Below are 23,476 nucleotides of genomic sequence, written 5' to 3'. Positions count from 1 at the left end.
AATGGCTCAATGGGTTAAGTGTAAGGCCACTACACCCTCTTCCCTCTCACTAACCAATTAACCAATTGTGTCCAGGACAGCGTGCTTGAACCTTAATTGGATATAAGCACGAAAATAAGTTGAACTGAAAGGTGTCCTATCCAATCATCCTGTACTCTGGCGCCTACCTCTACCAAAATAGCTGCCCAAATGCTTCAGGTGAGAAACGAACACAGTACCTACCACCCTTAAAACCAATCACTGGTTTCGTCTTTGCATATTTTTATTACTTATACATACGTTTGAAAATATTATTGTTCGTAGTGTTGTGATGGTCTCAATGAAAAGTGATAGTTCGTGACGTATTACACAATATTATTTAAACACGTACGTTGTCATGTTTCACTTCCTTATAATAATGTAACCGAGTCACATTGTTTAAAACACGAGAGAGTGACGACCATTGGGTAATAAATAAAATATTAAAGTTGCTTATCATTTCGTATCAAGTCAATGTCCCTCGTGAAATAATTTTAATTTTTCACCAACAAGAGATCATAACAAATGCAATAATTTCACTCGGGACAAAAAAGTGATTTGAAATGATAACAATTTTAGTATCTTATTAATAACCTAGTGGTCGTGTTGTAAGGCGACACTCACTCTTCCTCAACTTAAAATATATTTTAGCAATACAAAAAAGCAGGGTGCCACCGGTGAGGCAGGATATGCTCAACTTACGCGAACACACGATACCATCACTATTTTCACTGTGATTCATGAGTGCATATCATAACAGCTGTATTTATTCCAATGAGCTCTGCAACAACAATACAAATGCCCTAAACGCAGCATAACATTTGTTATGCTTCACAATTTTAGCCCAACAGGACCTATATCCAGCGTTGCCATTAAATCAGCATTAAATTTAAATACAAAGCCAGCAGCTATATTTGATAGTGAGATTGCTATCAGCAGATCTTCAACTTACACTCAACTGTTCGGATGCAATTTCTCAAACCCCTGACAGCTGTTTTGTAACTAATGATCTGTTGCGGCCAATTTGTTTTTCAGCTAATAAAACTATCCTCGCTGTAATTTCTTACAGTATTAGATTTTTGCGTTTTATTGCCCGATCTGTGGTAGATAAAATGCCGCCCGCTCTCTCATGACGCGAGCAGGCAAATGCGTGCTCTTAAAACAAAGTGGCGTACCACTTGGAAATCTTTTATCGTTCAGAGGCTAAAAATATAAATCAGTCGTTAAGCGAAAACCTTTTGTATACTCATGTTTCACTGTCTGAAATTACGTGTTTAAAAAAAAAAAAAAAAACCCAACCAAAAACCCCCCAGACAACAACATTGTTTCACAAATTTTATGTTCATTTATCATCCGGCTGCGTACTTTTGTTTCAGCAATCTCTTATCCTCCCTCTTATGCGCTTCCCTGCGTATCTTTACTTCAAGTCAAGATTGATGCGCGGTCTGTCTAGGATCGATCGATCCTTGGGCTATTTCACCCACTGCACCATGACTGGTATATAAAAAAACCGTGGTATTATATATGTGCCCCTGCGCGTGCTGTAACCTCACCGTGGTGCAGGGGTGTAACATTCTCTTTGAGAATGGCCAATACAGCACAAAATTGACGTTTTGAGTAAAAGTCAGTATCTATCTGTGATATTTGTGTTTTTGCAAAGTTCTTTACACTGTGTTTTGTTTAAATCTTGAATTTTTATATTAATGTTGATCATCACTTTATTTGTTTGCCCCTGCGCGTGCTGTAACCTCACCGTGGTGCAGGGGTGTAACATTCTCTTTGAGAATGGCCAATACAGCACAAATTGAAGTTTAGAGTAAAATTCGGTGTCCGTAAAATTCTGTGGTATTTGTATTTTTGCACAGTTCTTTACACTGTTTTTGTTTAAACCTTGAATTTTTATATTGATGTTGATCATCACTTTATTTATTTGCATTACCATAGTTTGACACCCAATGGCCGATGTATTTTTCGTGCTGGGGTGTCGTTAAACATTCATTCATTCATTCATTCATTCATTATTTGTTTGCATTACCATAGTTTAACACCCAATAGCCGATGTATTTTCGTGCTGGGGTGTCGTTAAACATTCATTCATTCATTCATTCATTTATATATGTGCTATCCTATCTGTGAAATGATCCCTTGCAATCCTGTCTGTGGGATGTTCCCTTGCTAATAATGGAAAAATGCAGTGGGTTTTTTCTCTAAGACTATATGTTAGAACTACCAAATGTTTGAAATTCATTGATGATTAATAAATCAATGTGCTCTAGTGGTGTCATTAAAACATTCACATATCGTGGTACATATTTCACCATGTGTGCAGAATTACATAAACGTTTCATGATGACTGATATCGTGAAAATGTAGATTAAACTATTCATGTGGCATTCATATATTCCGCTCATTTACCGTGGGACAAGAAGATTTAATGATTGCTATTAATAATACGCCTCATTTGCCTGAACAGATATAGAAGTTTTAACACTGATACAGTATATACACATTATATCATTAAAATCCCCAAGAAATCCAGTGCTAAATTAGGCCAGTGTGTTGTTTGTGTAAACAGGTGCGTCTTCTCGTTGACAATGTCATTCTGCTGGAAGTGGTATGACGTGGAACTGCCTGCTAGCCTTAGTTCCCAAACCAGGTGATCTTAATCTAGGGTCAATACTGGTGATGGACTGACCGGAACAAGGAGACGGAATGCCACAACTGTGTTTGGCGAGAGATAAACGATTTACCGGACATTGCAGCTAGATCCACGAACACCGAGTGTCGTAAATACACTAAGTGGTTGACCATTAATATTGTAGTGGATTTGAATTAGGGGATGATGAGGAAAATTATTCTAACAGAGTTTCGAAATGATATTTTGAGTTTTATCCACACGAAACCGCTCGCTGGCAAAGCGACCGCGACAAGCAGACAGACAAACAGACAAACAAACAGACCAACAGACAGACATACAAACAGACAAAAACATTAAACAGAATTGATTTGATGTAGCTCTTTCCAATAATTCCCCAAATAGATTTTGTTATTTGTACAGATCATATGAAAAGGACGTATATTGATGTACAATGTATTATTCATGTATGTTTATATATTATAAATCATCTGTGAACAATATATTGAGGATATTTCATGTGTTTTTTTTTTATCCAATATGATTTATATCTCATCGAGTGAAGTTTGCAATCATATCTCACGAATCGCAATTGCAAACTTCACGACATAAAATGTTCTATTTATTATATAACTTTTGGCAATTTACCTTTATTTTTAACATGCCAGCAGCAAAATAGTTCTGGCTTTCTTACAGTGAAGATAACACTTTCTATAGTGACGATAACACATGTTAGAGTGAAATAATGAAATTTTCATTCTAAAATGTGTTATTGTCACTGAGTGACTGAGAATACCTTTATTTCACTGATATTTTAAGATATTTCACTAAATGTTATATAATAATATAGTCTACACAACGTGCATATAATCAGTATATAACATGTGCTTATCTATATTATGCCTATAAACTATATTTTTGGTGTAACAAATAAATAAGTAGAAAATACAATAATTTTGTAATTCGGGCTGACACACTGAACTCATTTTAAATGTCCCTTCACAGATGAGAAGATTGTGTTCCAGGGTTGAACTTCATACAAAATTAAACTAATGTATTTGTAACCACCCACAATATATGTTTCAAAGTTGCCGTACACTAAATAACAGACATCCGTGTCATAGTTGGATCAGATATAAGATGCACTACTGATTTACATGCGTACTGTCTGGGTTTGATGAAATTAGCACCCACTATGAATATTCACGTAGGATAGCCTCTACTCAAAACAAAATTCTTACACACCCCTTCTTTCAAGATTCATACAGAATCATATCAAAATTAACGATGCCGGAAACATCCTTTATTTAGATCTGCACCCCTACTGTTTGTAAAACATTACCCTGGGAAACGAAACCAATCTAATTTCCACAGACCAATTAAGAGTAAAAACCCATAATCTACTTACATCATTTCTCTCATCACCATGTAGTCATTTCTGGGATAGTGCTTTACGCAGGGAGTCATATTTTAATGATGGCACATGCATTGGTTTTAAAACATGCCATCATTCTGGTTCGGTTATATCGGTAGCACTCGACAAATTAAAATTAATTCCATCTGGAGCCTTCAGTGCAATAAGTGCAGCCATTATTTAGCTTCAGCAATTTCAAATAATTAAAACGATGAGCATTCCCAAATATTTGCATCAAATACAATTCTCCTCTAATTGTTTTTCTGTCTCCCCAACAGTTGGGGGTTCTGTGAAGAAGGGGTGGAGTGTAAATGGATTTCTGGTGCAAGTCGCTCATTAAAGGTCTACCGACTCTGTGTATGAATATCATTTTATTAGATTTATTTTCAACGCCAAGCCCCTCGGGAAATCAGGCGTACTTATAGTGCACACATTGATTGCATTTGGAAACCACAATGGTAGTTATTAATTATTTGAAATCATTAGACGTCAATCAGAATTAAGGTGGAGGACTCCTTGATTTCTCCCCGGATGGCTGTATTAATAATAATTGAGCCAACATGCAAATTGTAATAGCATGTGTAAGCTGTTGAGCAAATTAGGTTAACTATAACGCACTTCCATGGCATAAGTTCAGGAATTTTGCACATGCCAACTGCGTTAAATGAATTATAGTCATCATAAACGAATTTTATCTTTATAATGATGCATAATTTTAATACACGTTAAAACGAAAACGATTTATGGCCATATTGTATATTCGTTTTGGTCACGCGATGTTGCCTGAAGAGTAAAGATGACCTTGTGTAGTCTTTTATGACTGTGGGTACAATAATCATGCATGTTGTGTTCACAGTAATATTTGTAATCATGTTGAACGTCTTTACAAAATGTTTATTTTGGGCTCACATTAGCGAAATGAATGACAAAAGTAAATATATTTTCTAGTAGCATTTAAGATAGCTTAATCTAAGACTTACCCTGCTATGCATTTTGGGGACATCATATGTTACGGTTTGGAGAGCATATTCTTATTTCAGTTTTGTCTAATGTTTCTGGGTAATCAATTCCTAGGCCAAAACGAAATTAGGAAATAAATATACATGTGTATTTCCTTTCTTGAAAAATATAACGCAATACGCTTGAAGATCTTGCTAACATAATTTGAAATAAATTTGTTTTCAATTTCTAGAAAAGGTAACGCAAATCGCAAGGATATATAAAAACTGACAACAACCATAGTTTACCCTATGTCTAATTCACGCAACACCCCTTTTTATTTATGTTTATTGTTTCTTTTACATTTTTCATTTGTTTTGTTAACTTTCTGGCAAATTGCAATCGCATATGTTGTTATTTGTTTTTGAGAGAAGGCCTTGTAAGTTGGATAATTTTCCTCCAATCCTTTAGTTTATATACTACGTGTATATGCAACAAAATATATTTTCAAATCAAATCCATCAGATTGTTTCCATTTTATTAATATAAAAAACAAAATGCTTATGAAAAAATAAAATACACATTTATTCGTCATCAACACTCTCATTCATACACACATCACTGAGTCAGTGGATGTCGTCATACGACGATATCTCTGACGTCATAGTCTAAATTCAACCAATGGTCGTCGTTGTCGATTGTGTAACTTCCAGACGTCGTCGTCGATCTATCGTCGCCGTCGTCTGTCGTGGCGATGCTGTCGTTTCGCCAGTCCCGTATGTGTGACACACCGTCGTCCATGGGCACTCGATTCTCCCGCCCAGCCGTACTTACCCCCGGGATAATACCGGGTAGATTGATTAACGGTTTGAAAGAACTGGTTGTCATGAAAGCACTCGAGTCATCGTTTGAAAACGTCGGACTACGAACAGTGAATCCGAAATGTGTGTTTGCACTTTTTGAATCGTGTCTTTCTTGTTGAGGAATCTGCTCCAACACGTTGCTGTAAGGATGCGGCTGCTGGGTGGTGTAGATGTTGGAATGTTTTGTTGGAACTACAGAACAACGCGGAGGTTTCTTCGGCGCACTGTCACTGAATGTCACGTGTTTCCGAGAGCTGTGGCGCGGAGGAATCTTTGGCGCGGATTTGAGCGAGCTGTGGTTAGGACTTAAAACACTTGACTGGGTTGACATGTCGTGGACATCATCTACAATAAGAAAACAAAAAATAAATAAACATTGCTATTGGTTGGTAACGCTGTTTATAAGTCAAAACACACAGAATGTTGAGTATTTGGTTTTAAATGTATAACTGATAAAGCAATCACATGTAACCGCTTTTACCGCACTTTACAGTAATTATGCAAAGACAATATTAACGCAGCCTTCCAATTTGTCATGGTTGACATCTTGAAAAAAAATACAAGAAAGAAAAAAGGAAAAAGAAGAAAGACAAAAACAAACAAACAAACAAACAAAAAAACATACACAAAAACCCCAAAACCAAATCTTGCTCACCCAGGATATACAAACTTCCGAACTACAACAACAACAACAATCCCACAAATTCGACATTTGTTACAAATTTCCTATTTATTCTATATTTTTTTAATCTTTCCATTTCTGCTTTTTGCCCCCAGATTGGCTGTCCCTCTCTCTCTCTACCAGTGGTTTGGAAGGGAACCAATAGAGTCAACAGCTATGGCTAATCAACATATTTCGCGACGTTGATGCGCTGAATAGTAAACTTGAGAGTTTGTTTTGTTTCGCCAGCAATTTCGATCATTCCTAAGTATTCTGATTGCCGGAAGATGCTCGAGGAAGATAAACAGCTGAAGCGTCTTCGCGTAGATATAACACAAATGTAAAATAAATCAAACTCCACTAAGAGGATTTGAACCAATGACTCTGTGTTAGAGTCCAGTGCTCTACCAACTATGCAAACAGATGGAAATTCCCACTAGGTTCTGCACCAGCAGAAGCATATTGTTTCAACACCACTATACATGAGGGTTCCAAAATACACCACATTTTATTTTACCGAGAGAGTCACTTAAAGTCGATAATTGTAATTATTTGATAAATTAAATAAAAATCGTGAAAGTAGGTCGGGAAAAGGTGATTCTATTGCTATGCTAAAGAAAACGCCTTGAAATTGTTTGTCAAATGAAGCAAACGACAAATAAAAATTTATAATAAGTTTGTAATTAGATTACAGGAATGACTTACTTATATCAACCTCACTACCACCTCTTCCGCTGTCACTTGTAGTGGTGTCGCCAGAAGTGTCGCTCTGAAGGTCATCTTGTGACCTCTGCCAAGCTGCTACCTTCTGAAAAACGAATTCCGATTTATTAAAATTGGTAATGTATACACCATATGTTTCACAGTTACAATATAATTGGTTATCTGCATACGTTTTTGTTATATGTCTAGTGGTTGAACTTAGGATTGTCCCAAAGAGAATGGGCCAAAAGGTTAATTAATTTAACATTTCTTTGCTATGAAAATATGGCCAGCCAATGCTTCATTATATGCAAGTTCAATAATTGAATATTGAAACTATTAAAGTAATAAACGTCAGACATGTTTTCTGTATTCAAAATGCAGAATTGTGTTTTTAAAAAATGTTCTTTTGACTTTCAAATAGAAATAGGAACACATTTCAAGACGAAAATCCAATTTGTAAAAAAAAAAAATTTAATGACAGCAAAAAGCAAATTCAACATATGCATTAAATAATTTCAAGCAAACTACAAGCATATTAATTATACTACAGGTAGTAACGATATGCGAGATGTTGGTATGGTACTATGAGAGTCGAGCTGGTCTCCGTGGTAAGACTGTAGTCCCCAGAATATGTGTCCAAGACAAGAGAGAACCAAACGCTATTCATTATACTACGGGACGTGTGTACGTACCTGTTGAGAGTCGAGCTGGTCCCCGTGGTAGGTCTGTAGTACTGTCTGGTGGAGTCTGAGAACTGAGACCTGGTCGAGTTTACCGTCCGGCTGAAACAACACCTCGCTGTATTTAGACCTGTCCTGAAACACAACCACAGGCGTTAGAGTCTTGTCGTGGAACAGTATTATATGAAACATATTTACCTTCATGATAAAGTCAGTCACATTATAATACTATATATAGTGTATTGTGATGAAATGTGATTATATGAAACATATGTTCATAGTGAAGACAAACAATCGCATGATAAATAAACACAATCTGCTTTTACTTAATAACAACTGAAACAACAAAGACAATAACGACTACTACTGATACTACTACCACTACTACCACCACCACCACCACCACCACCACCGCCACCACCACAACTACCACTACTATCACTACCACTACCACTACCACCACCACTACCACTACAACTACTACCACTACTACTACCACTACTACTACACCCTCCTCCTACTACTACTACCAGGGGTGGATGCAGGGTTTTTCTAATGAGGGAGTGCAACTTCAGAAGGACGCCTGTAGTATTCCACATAACAATAATATGCATTATACCGTAATTATATAGTTAATGTTCCCCACAAAAACGAAGCCGACCCTGGTATTACGTATCCTCAAATAACAAGCAATAAAAAAACATGTATTACTAGTACATTCTTCTGTCAAATACTGGATTTTCTAGGCAAAAAGAAAGAAAGAAATGTTTTATTTAACGACGCACTCAACACATTTTATTTACGGTTATATGACGTCAGACATATGGTTAAGGACCACACAGATTTTGAGAGGAAACCCGCTGTCGCCACTACATGGGCTACTCTTTCCGATTAGCAGCAAGGAATCTTTTATTTGCGCTTCCCACAGGCAGGATAGCACAAACCATGGCCTTTGTTGAAGCAGTTATGGAGCACTTGTCGGTGCAAGTGCTTTACACCTACCCATTGAGCCTTGCGGAACACTCACTCAGGGTTTGGAGTCGGTATCTGGATTATAAATCCCATGCCTCGACTGGGATTCGAACCCAGTACCTACCAGCCTGTAGACCGATGGCCTAACCACGACGCCACCGAGGCCGGTCGGATTTTCTAGGCATTCTAATTTCGGGGCGATGGTGTGCACCCCAGTACCCCCTCGTGGATCAACGCCTAACTAATAATACTAATAATAATCTTTTTTTCGTCTCTGTTTTTCTCAAACGAAAGTTCGTGGTTCACTGCAGCATATAGCGAGTTATGTCTGACTCATTGTTGTTAACACATTTTTCTTTTATCAAATATACCTTAAAGCAAAACGATGATTTCTTACAAAGTGTAAAAACCAACAAGATGTGTATGTATGTGTTTCTATTAACATCGCCATTGATCGACCGGCCGGCGTCAGGAATTGGCTATTGTGTTCAGTACTTGAACTTGAGTAATAGTGTCCCGATAATGACAATAAGCGCAGTTCGAGACCTAGATAGTTACAATGGATTAGGTTTAAGGCGAAATGACTACAAAACACTGGAGAGCGGGCAAAAGGAAATGAGCGATTGTGAAGGGAGGTTTCAGGTACACTTTCGATTATCTTTTATTTTATTTACTAGTTGTGGGATATTTAAATAAACTAGACCTTCTTGAATCCATCTTGAGAATTACATCTTCAGTAAAATAGCAATGTTTTATCTTAGTCTAACATTATTTTAGTAGTAGTAGTGGTAGTAGTAGCATCATCATCATCAGCAGCAGCAGCAGTAGTATTAGTATTAGTATTAGTATTAGTACATGTAGTAGTAGTAGTAGTAGTAGTAGTAGTAGTAGTAGTAGTAGTAGCAGCAGTAGCAGTAGCAGTGGCAGTAGCAGTAGCAGCAACAGCAGTAGTAACAGTAGCAGTAGTAGTAGTAGTAGTAGTAGTAGTAGTAGTAGCAGCAGTTTTAGTAGTAGTAGCAGCAGCAGCAGTAGTAGCAGCAGCAGCAGCAGCAGCAGCAGCAGCAGTAGCAGCAGTAGCAGTATCAGTAATAGTAGTAGCAGTTGTAGTAGTAGCAGTAGTAGTAGTAGTAGTAGCAGTAGTAGTAGCAGTAGTAGTAGCAGTAGCAGCAGTAGCTGCAGCAATGGCATCAGTAGCAACAGCAGCAAAAGCAGTAGTAGTACTTAGCGGAAGAATAAGAATAAGAAGTGAAGCAATAGTTTAACAAGCATCATCATTATTGTTGTCATCGTTGTCATCGTTTTTTTTATCACCAACATAATCATCATCATCAACATGATGATGATGATGATCATCATCATCATTATCATGGTTTTTACACATTTTCTTACTCTCAGTAAAATAAACAGAATAAACAAGTGCTTTGGCTGTTTTAGAAGTTTTGGAATGTATGTTACTCAGACACAAGAAAGGTAATAACATTGACTACACTGGTATAAAGCGTTTTGTACCTCGTGTTTTCCATCAACACCCCAGACGACAAACACACACACCGGACCGCAACACGCACAAACCGTATTAATGAGAACCCCCAGGTGCACCAAACAGCGGAAAGTAACAACTTTGAAGAGACGCAAACACAGATCTCCATACCTAGCACGGCCAGAGATGGACGCTATTATGAGCTGTGTTTGTCTTGTGTGTGACAAACAGGGAATCTCCTGAGTCCTAATGACACTCGGTGTGTCCCTTTCATGGGAGTATTTGTGATAACAGCGACAGCAACCAGACGTGGAAGCGCTCATCAATATGAAATCCCCTCTTAAATAAGCAGAAGCAAACACGTGGTAATTCGCCACTGGACGCAGTAAGATTGCAGCACGGAAATTGACTTACTAGGATTTGCTTTTGTTTGCGGGAGAGTCTTTCCAAGTGTTGGAGTGTTTGCTTTGTGAAATGACAAACAAATATAACGGCGTTTTACGGCCTGTTTATGGCGCAGACAACACAGGCATCAGGTTGTTGCTATAATTTGAGCCGGTTCATCTGTAGATTTTGAATAACGCCGTGGTGGAATAGGACAATGCTTGTCAAGAAATATTTTAGTTTATTTCTTACATGAAAAGAAACGAAAAATCAAGAGATGAAATTTGACATCAAAACATGACAGCTGAGGTGTCTATCAGATAGGTAGTCTATGAGATGATATCATTGCTGTCATACCTCAACTTCAAACGTTTTCGGGCATGTTAAAGGATAGAGCAAGAATATTTATTTGTCCAACAACACCTGAACACATTCAGTATTAACCCTAGTTAGTGTACAGAATGTTTATTTACTTATTTTATGTACTGTAAAAGAGAAGAAACCCGCAGTTGCCACATGGACTTAAGACAGCTGATTTAAGCTCAATGATATCTTGTACGAAACGTCATGGAATGAAAGAAATACTCCAAAACAGACCTGAAACTCCTGCTATTTTGTATCTAGCAAGGTCACCTCTCTCAAATGAAAGCAAGAGATACTTCATACACACTTTTATACTGCCAGGAAAGCACAGCCTTTGATATACCAGTTATAAAACACTGGTCTGGACAGGGACAATTCATCGGGGGTCAACGAGGGCGATCGATCCCATTACCCACCACTCCTCAGGAGAGTACTTCGCTACCATAACATACACAGATACCTCGCTAACGAACTACATAGCAATGTATTATGTATAGTTTTATAACCTTACAAAAATAATAATAAAAAAAGATTTCATGGCAAATGACAACGTGTTTGTCCGGTGGTTAATAAGAAAAACAAAACAAGGCATAATGCATTATTAATGTGCTTCATGGGGTATTGTGAAAATACCACCAAACGAGTATTGATCGCAATTATTATACGGGTTTTTATGAGCACATTTGCTTTGCAGTGTGGAAAATTAATTCGCTCTCAATAGGCTTCATCGTCTTTGAAACATTTATGAATTAGATGAGCTTTTATCGACAACTCGGGTACCTCGCGATTTTATAGCCCTTGTTACATGTTTGTGATTAGTTAGAGCTTTTTGTGACTATAAAAACATACACTCGCGAAAAAAGGTTTCTGAACACGAAATAAATTGGTCTCAAATTAACTGTAAAGTTTGTAAATTAAATAGTTGAAATTTGACAAAGATGATGACAAACCAATAATTGTGCAAATCATATCATAATGTTTACAAATGACCTATAAATAATTTCTTGAAAACGATTTCATTGTTCTTTCATCACCGTAAAACATAAACATGTACCATGTGCAATGCTGGCACAGGAACATTTATTTCGTGAGTATATACGTAGTAATTAAAATTTCTTTATTATGATATCAGTGGTTGTATAGCCAATAGATTGGTGATTCCCATAATGCTTATCATAGGACACATTAGACGCTACCGTTTATTTTCGTACGCATTAAAACATAACAGAAAACACAATCCCGTTTGAGTCACTACAAGTCTAATGTCTCGCACAAAGTTGTGCTTTGAGTAGATCTTCCGAGCTTCGCTTCTTAGCCCAGACTATCAGTTTGAGTGGCTACAAGCCTTAGGGCGAACAGAAACATTCTGTATATGTAGACACTGATTTTCTAAACCAGATTTTTTAATATTAATTTGTAATTTTTAATCCATTAAAAATAATAAAATATGTACACAGGAAACATTACAAATGGCTTTAAAGTTAGGAATCTTCTTTTAAATGTCTGTTGTTTTGTTTATTTTATATGCTGACGGCAATCCTATTTCTAGCTTGGTTCAGCATGAGTAGTAAAACAAAATCAGTCCAAATTGTAGTTTGATATACCATAAATACATATAAATAAAAATACTGTCCCATTTCTGGTTTCGTACACCATGAATAATATTTTATATATTGGCACCTATTTTATTTCCAGTTTGGTTCAGCATGAATAGTAAAGAAACATCAGTCCAAATTATAACTTGATTTACCATGAATGTAAGTAGTAAAAATACTGTAACATTTCTGGCTTGGTACACCATGAACAATTTTATTTCTAGTTTGCTTCAGCATAAATAGTAAACAAAACATCAGTCCAAATTGTAGCTCAATAATATTATACCCTGAATACATGCAGTAAACATATTGCCCTAGTTCTGGCTTCATACACCATGAATAATAAAATGTTATGCTATTTCTGCCCTACTATACCTCGAATAGTAAACTACTAGGTGTTTTGTTACTATGCATAATACCTCTATCCCGTATATATTGTGTTAGATTTTATGCCCCATTCCTCAAGTACTACAGCCTCTGTTTGGGCCTGGTATGAAGTGAAGCGGGTAACAACACACCGCCCACCACGCACTCAAGCGGGTGTCGAGCACCCAAATTCCAATTTGACACGCTATAATAATTATATAACATTAATAACCACCCCGAGAAGCAGAAGTCACTTGAATTAGATCCCAACACTCCCCCTGTCGGCGGGGGCCAGAACTAATTTGATCGCTTCACGGCGAAGCAGCGATAATTTCCACTACAATGTCTGTTTAAAGCCCAATTCGGTACGGATACCTTTGTCTCGCAGTGAAAGAAGCCCAAAACACCGCGGCGAGAGATAAAGTCACGCTGAGATGAGAGGGAAAATATAAAGGTGGGGTGAGACCCCGAGCCACGTGACGTGTCAGCTTCCGTATGTCTGATCGGCGGGAAACGAAGAGGACGGATACGGCAACTGACAAGAGCATGATGGGATGGACAGGCCAACAGGAAGTGGGGGCTATCGGGCGCATGCTCACATCAATATATACATAAAGTTCTTTGTCAGCACAACACAATGCTAATTATTACTATCACAAATGAAAATCATTATTAACTAATACTTTATAACGAAACAATAGCAAATTGTGTTTGTTGTTGTGTGTTTACATAAGAGAAAACCAGAGAATGTATTCAGGATCATACTAGATTCGCCATGGTGATAAAACATTACCCCAGATATTTACATATGTTGCTTTGATTAAATGTTGAATATTCGGCACGATTAATGATTTTTTTTTTTACATTTATATGACCATTGTTTTCAATTAAAACGTATTTATCCAAAAAGAGACGATACCACAAAAATAATTCTTCTTTTAAATCACGAAAAAAAACCATTTGCTAAAAATCGCCTTCTACTTTAAAGAATTGTTTATTTTTATATGCTTACATTAACGACGACGCCCAACAAATGCCAGTTAAACCAACAACAAAATTCACAATTTCCTGATTGAATATTACATATTCTATTATCCCAAGAATAAATACCTTATTCACTATTTCCTGTCCATTGACAATAACGGAGATTACAGAATCCGTAACCACCGTTACATAAGAACATTACGGGCGAAATGATTAGATGCCAATAACATGTCCAGGTAAAATCGAACACCTCGGGGACAAAATGATGATCATCTATTGTTCGTTCAGGTGCCAGAACAACTGTTGTAATTAGAGATCACACGAGCTGCACGGGATTAACGACGAACTGCCCTTAAGATACTAATTACATGCAGAACCTCGTTAGCAATTGCAAAAGAACTGGGAAAGGTGCAACCTGCTATTGACACGTCGTGAAATCGACAAAACAATAGGCTGAAAATGCCAGTTTAGGCCATTTGTTGGCATTATGATTCTAACAAGCAAACAATATGAGGTAATTTAAGATTTCAATGGGGTATCGCCTTGCGTGTGTGTAAAGCGATAATCAGCGAAAATAGAAAGAAAAAAGCTTCGGGTATCAGTATATCCACAAACACATTAAGTAGCATTAACAGGTTTTAGAGGATATACACAGGTGTACACGCATTTGAACAGATTATATTTGGGATAATTTACAACACACAGAAAGAATAGAAAAGAACACAAGAGGAGGACCAATTACAAAATGACCCACAAAAAGACGAACAGTGTAAAACATTACAAAATGTTTGACATCCAATAGCCGGTGAATAATAAATCAATTTACTTTAGTGGTGTCGTTAAGCAAAACAAACTTTAATTTTTCAAACAAGCATTTTATGTGCTTGTCCTCATTTCTCCAAATTTTGGACTTGAGGAATTTAGTAAAAGAAATGTTTTATTTAACGACGCACTCAACACATTTTATTTACGGTTATATGGCGTCAGACATATGGCCAAGGACCACACAGATTTTGAGAGGAAACCCGCTGCGGCCACTACATGGGCTACTCTTCCGATTAGCAGCAAGGGATCTTTTATTTGCGATTCCCACAGGCAGGATAGCACAAACCATGGCCTTTGTTGAACCAGTTATGGATCACTGGTCGGTGCAAGTGGTTTACACCTACCCACTGAGCCTTGCGGAGCACTCACTCAGGGTTTGGAGTCGGTATCTGGATTGAAAATCCCATGCCTCGACTGGGATCCGAACCCAGTACCTACCAGACTGTAGACCGATGACCTGCCACGACGCCACCGAGGCCGGTTGGAATTTAGTAAAGACACATTTAAACTGTATATAAGCACAACGTCCAAGGTTTGGCCAAGAACTGGACTGGGGTTACTAACGCCACAAAATTATATTTTACTTCACCCTTGGGAGAGAGAGAGAGGGGGGGGGGGGGGGGGGGGGGGAGAGACGGGGCATCTCATTGATCCCTGCGTACTATTAGTATAAAGTAACTGACAAAAATAAACCACACTCCCCTTCAAAATTCAAATGTATCGAGGACAGAATCATCAATGTACAACTACACCAGAAGGTCATCAGCATGCCGTGTTTTGTTTTCTGTATACACAGGTACAGCGAATAACGCGAAACTCGTCTAACAACAACATCGACGTCACCGAAAATCGTCACCTTGATGTACGTAAACTTGACCCTAACCTGTCTCCAATCAATATAACTAGTGGAATCTCCGGCACATCGGTGTAAATCAAGACATTACCTTTTTCTAACTCAGCCAGACCAATATTTGACCTGACGACTTTCTGATCCTCTGCACACACGGGAGGGGGGTACGAGGGGGTTGTGGTCAACTATCTGCGTGCCCCCAGAGAGAACCGGAGACACAGGGTCCAAAGACGTGACCCTGACTACCCACTGAACAATGCCAGTCAATCGCTTCTGGTGGGCGACATGGAGGGTTAAGTAAACCCGAAGACAAAACTACATACTTCTTAACGGACTAACCGCTGTTAATATGAACAGTTACTGACAACAAGGAACTGTGGTACGAGACCAGCTCAATAGGGAGAAAAAGGATCGTAGCACGACACGATGTTTGTCCAGCAAACACCAACCTGAGCGCGGTAAATGATGTTTGCTATTGTACGGCAATGAATAAATCTCTCTCAGTTATTACTGCTCAGCTCTTGATGTATCAAGAGTTCAAGTTTGTTTTGGAAAGAAATATTTTGCTTTACAATTACAGTTTGAGAAGATGTATTTAATAGTTGTATTGGCGAAACCAAATTGTAACATTTTATGGGTTTCGTTTTCATGCTGGTTGAGAGGTGTATTTTGATACAATTATTCCAACAATTCATATTTTTTTGTTTACATCATGAAATGAAAAGAAATAAAATAAAACAAAATAAAATAACAAATTGGGAATTATAATACGATTATAAAAAATAAAAAAAAAAAAAAAAAAATGAAATGAAATAAAATAAATAACAATATAAATAACATAATAAAATAACATTAAAAATAAATATAGCTGCAATCCTACTTTAGGTTGCTCCATGTTATTGTTTTAAAATCCCGAGATATTTCGTATGGCAAATGTAAAAAAAACACCCAAAAAACAACACAACACAAAAAAAAAAAAAAAAAAAAAAAAAAACCCAGAAAGAAAAGAAATAAAAAGAGAAAAAAATAAGAGGAAAAGGAAAAGAAAATAACCACGTTATTCAAAACCATAAACCATGGTCTATGTTTATTCTAAGATAAAAATAACTATTTTTGTAACCACAATGATGAAAATTAATTATATCCTGTACTTTAAATGTATAAGCCCGGCGTCGTGGCAGGCCATCGGTCTACAGGCTGGTAGGTACTGGGTTCGGATCCCAGTCGAGGCATGGGATTTTTAATCCAGATACCGACTCCAAACCCTGAGTGAGTGCTCCGCAAGGCTCAATGGGTAGGTGTAAACCACTTGCACCGACCAGTGATCCATAACTGGTTCAACAAAGGCCATGGTTTGTGCTATCCTGCCTGTGGGAAGCGCAAATAAAAGATCCCTTGCTGCCTGTCGTAAAAAGAGTAGCCTATGTAGCGACAGCGGGTTTCCTCTAAAAACCGTGTCAGAATGACCATATGTTTGACGTCCAATAGCCGATGATAAGATAAAAAAATCAATGTGCTCTAGTGGCGTCGTTAAATAAAACAAACTTTACTTCTTTTTTTTAAATGTATAACTTTACGTTTGAGTATTTAACTTTTATTCATTTTAGAATGTTATCATTACCACGTTGGTTGCAATATATTTACTAAATATTCAATACAATTTAAGCTTAATATTATAGTGTAGCTGTATTTTCAAATGAAACCCTACCTTCTGTATTTAATCAAATGTATACATTTTACAAAGAGTTTTCGATTTTAAAAATCAAAAACAATAAAACTGCACATAAACGTTTTCAAGATAACGTAAATTATAATTAAAGCTGTATTATAAAATAACTATGGAGAAGACCTAGTAAGTTGGAAAAATTGTGCCTAATCCAACTGCTTTTGAGAAAACAATAAACTATATTTCTACCAATGAAATAACCGAATAGCACTAGATGAACCTACTCAATTACAAAATTCTGAAACTAATTTTAATATTTGCTAATATTGTTTCTATTTCTAGCTCTTCGTATATAATTTATATGGTAATTACAGGTAAAGACCAGCCCGTTGTGTTCAAATATTAGCCGACCAGAAGCCGTCTATGAGTTTCACGGCGTGTTTAAATTAACTGCAGAAATTACCATAAACAATCACGTTGAAGTGCACGATAAACAGAAAAGGTGTGATGGATCTGCCCTTCCATATGTGTGTGACAGGTTTATGGACACACGATTTGATTGTACGGCGACGGCGTAACAGACCCTTGGTTTTAAACAACCAGCCCGAAACACAGCAAATATTGAAGGGCGTATAGAGACAGCACTAGCGGTAGTTGATGAGGCATGTTTAGTTATACTGTGCAAACATAACAACACGGGACCATGTGCATAATATCAACATATCAGCTTGCTACGAACTGGCAATAATCACACGAACAAGCAGAGACCTTCCTTCGCGGTAACCATACCTCACAGGTAGCGTGTCTGTCTGTGTGTGTCGTGATGTCAACACGGAAATAAAGTGGCGGAGGAATACATTATGTATGACATACACGATTTCAGTTTCAGAGAAAGTTGAATGTACTCATGTTTGGTGGTGACATTTTGTTGACACCCGGAAAATTAATCTTTATCCGTAGAAGTATTTCCATTAAATAATTGTATTCGTGCATTAAAATGAAATGTGAACCTTTAATGTGTTTAATTTTTCAGGAGGAGTTTAAAAAAAGAAGAAAGAAAAATAGATTAATTTAAATTTGACACTATACCAATAATACTGGTCACATAGTACAGCACTACCAAATCAATTTATAATAATAATAATAATAATAATAATAATAATAAGTGATGATGATGATTATGATGATACTACTGCAACTACTAGTACAATGCTTATTTATAATAATAATAATAATTATTATTATTAGTTATTATTTTAATGGTATACCTTTTACTGCTATTGCTGTTGCTTCTGATGCCACTACTACAATTACTACTACCTCAACCACTACCACTACGACAACAGAATACAATTCAATACATTTGTACTTTTAGCTTACCTTCACTTCATTAGTTGTTTCAAACGACGATTTCGACTTTCCACCTTTCGACGTTGGTAAAAATCCAAACTCCTCGTCACCTTTTACTGTTCCGTGGTTACCTCCCTGCACAGAGCGAACGGCGTCGACCGTGACCTTGTCCACGAGGTTTGTAATGACGTTGGGCGCCTCCACGTAGACCGGAGCCTGGTCTTTGTTCCGCCTGCCGTCGACGCGTCTGACGGCGATGATGACGAGGACAATGACGGCGGAGATGACGGCGGTGGCGCATATGATGGACACGGTGATGAGGATGTTCTGTTCGCTGAACCCAGCGGCCGACGTCGCCGCAGAGCCGTTGCCCTGGATTACGTAGACCTGCAGGATGACGTGCGACGCCAGGGGTGGGATTCCTTCGTCCTGCACCATGATCATGAGCCTGTACACTCCCACGTCCTTCCTCTCCAGGGCTCGAGTCGTGTAGAGTTCCCCAGAGTTCACATCCAGCTGGAATCGTCCGCTGTCGTTTCTGGAACTGATGACGTATCTCAGTTTGGCGTTGGCACCGCTGTCGCCGTCGTCAGCGACAATAACGGCGATGACGGCTCCGATGGGGTGGCTGAACGTCAGAGTGACGGAATGGTGGGTCACGTTGGGGAATATTATTTGAGGAGGGTTGTCGTTCTTGTCCCCCACTGAAATCACCACTCGTGCTGAACTAGATAAAGGAGGTTGTCCCATATCGGTAGCTGTGACTTGAAATTCGTATTTAGATATGTTCTCGTAGTCGATATGAGCCTCTACAATTATTGTTCCATTCTCAAACAGACGAAAAGGCGAATTTCCACTCGATTCAGTTGTTTTGGCATACACGATCTGTCCATTTTCCCCTGTTTCTTTGTCGACCGCTGTAACGCGTCCAATGACCTGTTTGGGTTTTATTCCTTCAGACACTCTGAACAAGAACACTGGACGTGTGAACTGAGGACTCTGGTCATTCCTGTCCTTCACGTTAATCACAACCCAGGCAGTTGTCGACCTTGGTGGATTCCCACCATCCATTGCCATCACAGTCAAATTCCACAATTTCTGAGTTTCAAAATCTAAAACATGATTTGCAATAATCGTCCCATCTTTAGGCAGGATGGTGAATTTATTTCCAGTGTCCAATACTAAAGAATATGTTATATTTTTATTGATTCCCTCATCTGGGTCGGAGGCTGTGACAGTAAACAGAATGTCGCCTACGTTGTTGTTTTCAAAGACAGACGTTGTGTAGTACGACTGGGAAAAAAATGGCGCGTTGTCGTTTTCGTCGGTCACTCGCACTTTAAAACTGGCGTTAGCACTTTGTGGCGGCTTGGCCGCATCCTGACATATTATAGTCACAGAATGCTCAGGGGCGAGCTCACGGTCCAGGAGTCTAGCCACGATGACCTTGTACTCATTAACATCAAAACCCTGCAGTTCAAAATACTTGTGCATCAACAGCTGACAGTGCGCGATGCCATTTCGACCCCTGTCCGTATCGTGAACCGCTATGTGGGCTACCACCGTGCCGAGGTTGGCATACTCAGACACGAGGGAGAAGTTTCGGCTGGATAATAAATTAACTCTGATCCTCGGTGGATTATTCACCGTGTCCAGAACCTTGACCGTGACAACAGTCTGCGTTGTGAATTGTTTAACTCCTCTGTCACTGGCTTCTACAATGATGTCATACTTCTCTTCTTCCTCGTTCTGCAGGTCCCCTATAACGGAGAGAGCCCCCGTCGTACTATTAATGGAAAACAACTGCAGGTTTTTTCGTGACTGGTGAGGACTGAGCCGAAAGACAATGTCCCCGTTTTGTCCGCTATCGGCGTCGGTGGCCGTAACGGAGATGATGGTCGTGCCTGCCTTGACGTTCTCGTTAACAGTCGTGTTGTAGTAAGCAGGAGCGAATTTCGGTTTGTTATCATTCACATCCACGACTTTAATATGAATCTGAAGTACACCAGTCAGAGGTGGATTTCCACCATCTTCAGCGATTAGCTGAAGATCATAAGAAGTATAAATTTCGTAGTCCAGTTCTTGTTTCACCAACAGATTCACTTCAGAGGTTCCGTCCACCTTGGTAGTGTACTCGATCTGAAAAGCGTCCACGTCGGGTACCAGGGTGTATTTCTGCAGCTTGTTAACCCCGGCATCCCTGTCCTGGGCGCCCACGATGGGGAAAGGAGTGTTCACGGAAACCGACTCGGATATCTCGACGACAGTTTCGTTCTTGGGAAACGTCGGTCTGTTGTCGTTAACGTCCTGCAGGACTATCTCCAACTCCACCGTCCTGAAGAACTGGTCAATGGTCGACTTGATGGCCACCTCTATGACGATCACACACTGTGCGGTGAAGGGACACAGAGACTCTCGGTCCATGGACTTGTTGGGGTCAGACGAGGTCCTGAGGTCTCCGCTCAGTTCGTCCAGGCTGAAGAGGGAGATGTGAGGGTCGTCCTGGGTGAGGAAGCTGTACCTCAGGTTCACGTGGTCGTCCTCGCTCACCATCGTCCGCAGGTTCGTGTCGTTGAGGATGTTGCCCACGTACGTGCGGGGAGGCCGTTCCTCGGAGATGTTGTAGGAGTATTTGATCTCAGCGCTCGATGACTTCTCAACGGTACAGATCCAGATCAGCAGAATAAGATGGATGGAGATGATATGTCCGTTAAACAGAGAATGACTTGAATGATGACCCATGGTTATTTCTCTCAGTTCATGCTTTCTGAAAAAGAAAAACAACAAATTCATTAAATGGAGAAAAAAATCAATGAATTCAAGTACACGCATGTCACATACTATTTACTGTCATCAAATAATTACGGAAATAGGGCTATATCTAGCTTAACATGACTGGAGCCCGAGGGTAGGGGTAAACAAAGAATTTGAGTACAGTATTATAAGATTTTGTCCATCTAGGCAAAAAGTATACTTTAAAACTACAATTAGTAAAAAGGACACCTTTTCGTACATAGCTGTTTATTGTGTCCACTCCAACAGGTCTGACTGTGGAGGTTATGTATTAAACAATTACTAACAACGATTTCCAGCGAAACACAATATCGAAACAATTACCTTGCCCTCGCACGGAATCCACCCAGTATTCCTTCATACAACAAACACACACACTGCCACGACGAAGCGCTTACTATAAAATCTCCCGTCTCCGAACCATAGATTTATCTCAACTGTCACTGCACAGCGGCCACGCGAGTGTAATGAAGAGTTCAACTCCCTTCATACCTAAGCCCCGCCCTCGTACGGATCAATCGACCAATCGCACGATCGCTGGCTGTCTGGGACAATTACACACAAAAGGCATCTCCTCGAGGCGGGGATTTACCTGGTTTGATGTATAATCTGCACGGTTTAAAGATTTAGCACATAAGAAGGTGAGCGCAGCTACTGTCCCGCTGTGAGGTTTCCACTGCAGGTTTAACATGCAGAGACGAGCTTTATGTCTATATATGTTAGTGTTCCATATACACCACTGGTCGTGGTCGTTTGTTGCACAAATAGCCGCGGCGTAATTTACGATAATTACGGTTTGGTTTCGTCAGTAGCATCATGACATGTAAATAGCTTCTAATGGAACAAAAATTACACTGTTTGAGGGTTGTTTATTGCATGAGTCCAAACTGGAAATAGAAATGAGCTGGTGACAGTGTTTGAATACAGTGAGTGATGTAAAAAAGATTAAATTCATGTCACACGTCGATTTAACTGAAACTACTGTTTTTTAATTGAAATATTTGAACACTGATTACATGTTTTGTCAAGTATAACTCTCTTGAATGAAAGTAAAATTACTGTGTGTGTTGGTTGTTTATGACACAAGTCAGTATTTAAAGTAAAAACTGCACCGATGACACGATGTTCTGTTTCACAGAAGAATATTTAATTTCGCCTATTTCGCAAATCGCATTAACGGACTTTTTGTCTTAAATTGTTTAACATTAAAAACTAATTACAAACATGTATCGCGACTGATAAAAACTTGAGTTTTAACAAATCTTTACTTCAAACAGTAAAACATAAATTGTTTCCAAATGCATTAAATAAAATTATTATTTTCATTAATTCAATAACTGATTATTTTATACATACTACAGTGTTTAAAAAAAACCCCGCAGCTTGTGACAAAGACTAGTTTTTCGAAATATAAGCACGCAGTAACATTTATTGACTTCACGTTTAACTAAATCGAGGTTTTTGTTAACATACGATATATTTTAAGTTTGAGAAACTTAATTAAAATAAAGATATATGGCAAGTTGCTTTAAGTTAAACATTCTCTCTGATTAATTTTAATCACATTTTTAGTTAATATTTGTTAAACATTTATTTTAAAAACATTTATTTTAAAAATAAATGAGAAAAATAATATTCCCTTTACTTATATTTGAAAAGAATAAATCGGGCACTGCGATATGTTTTAAGCACAGTTTAACACAATGATTTATTAATCATCGGCTATTTGGATGACAAACATTTGGAAATTCGCTGCAGTTTTCATTACCAGCATCGGCTATTATATATGCAGTTTTCAACAAACAGAACAGCACATACCACGGCCTTTAATATTCAGTCGTAGGGCATTGGTTGGGACGGTAAAGTTTGTTTTATTTAACGACGCCGCTAGAGCACATTGATTTTTTATCTTATCATCGGCTATTGGACGTCA

At 38.4% G+C, this 23,476-nt stretch overlaps 1 protein-coding gene across 1 annotated transcript; it reads right to left on the bottom strand.

Annotated features, from left to right (window-relative positions):
* Window positions 1-5,572: 5,572 nt before the first annotated feature.
* On the bottom strand, window positions 5,573-21,996 carry LOC121375978 (protocadherin gamma-B4-like). The gene is made up of 5 exons (XM_041503725.1): window positions 21,868-21,996; window positions 18,781-21,517; window positions 7,928-8,050; window positions 7,236-7,338; window positions 5,573-6,214 (listed from the first exon to the last, which is right to left on the bottom strand). Exons 2-5 carry the CDS (start codon window positions 21,490-21,492, stop codon window positions 5,646-5,648), a joined length of 3,507 nt encoding a protein of 1,168 aa, XP_041359659.1. The 5' UTR covers window positions 21,493-21,517; window positions 21,868-21,996; the 3' UTR covers window positions 5,573-5,645.
* Window positions 21,997-23,476: the final 1,480 nt, after the last annotated feature.

Source organism: Gigantopelta aegis, chromosome 6 (assembly GCF_016097555.1).
Source record: "Gigantopelta aegis isolate Gae_Host chromosome 6, Gae_host_genome, whole genome shotgun sequence".
NCBI lineage: Eukaryota > Metazoa > Mollusca > Gastropoda > Neomphalida > Peltospiridae > Gigantopelta > Gigantopelta aegis.
Note: the sequence above shows the minus strand (reverse complement) of the source record. Positions and strands in the feature narration are given on the sequence as shown.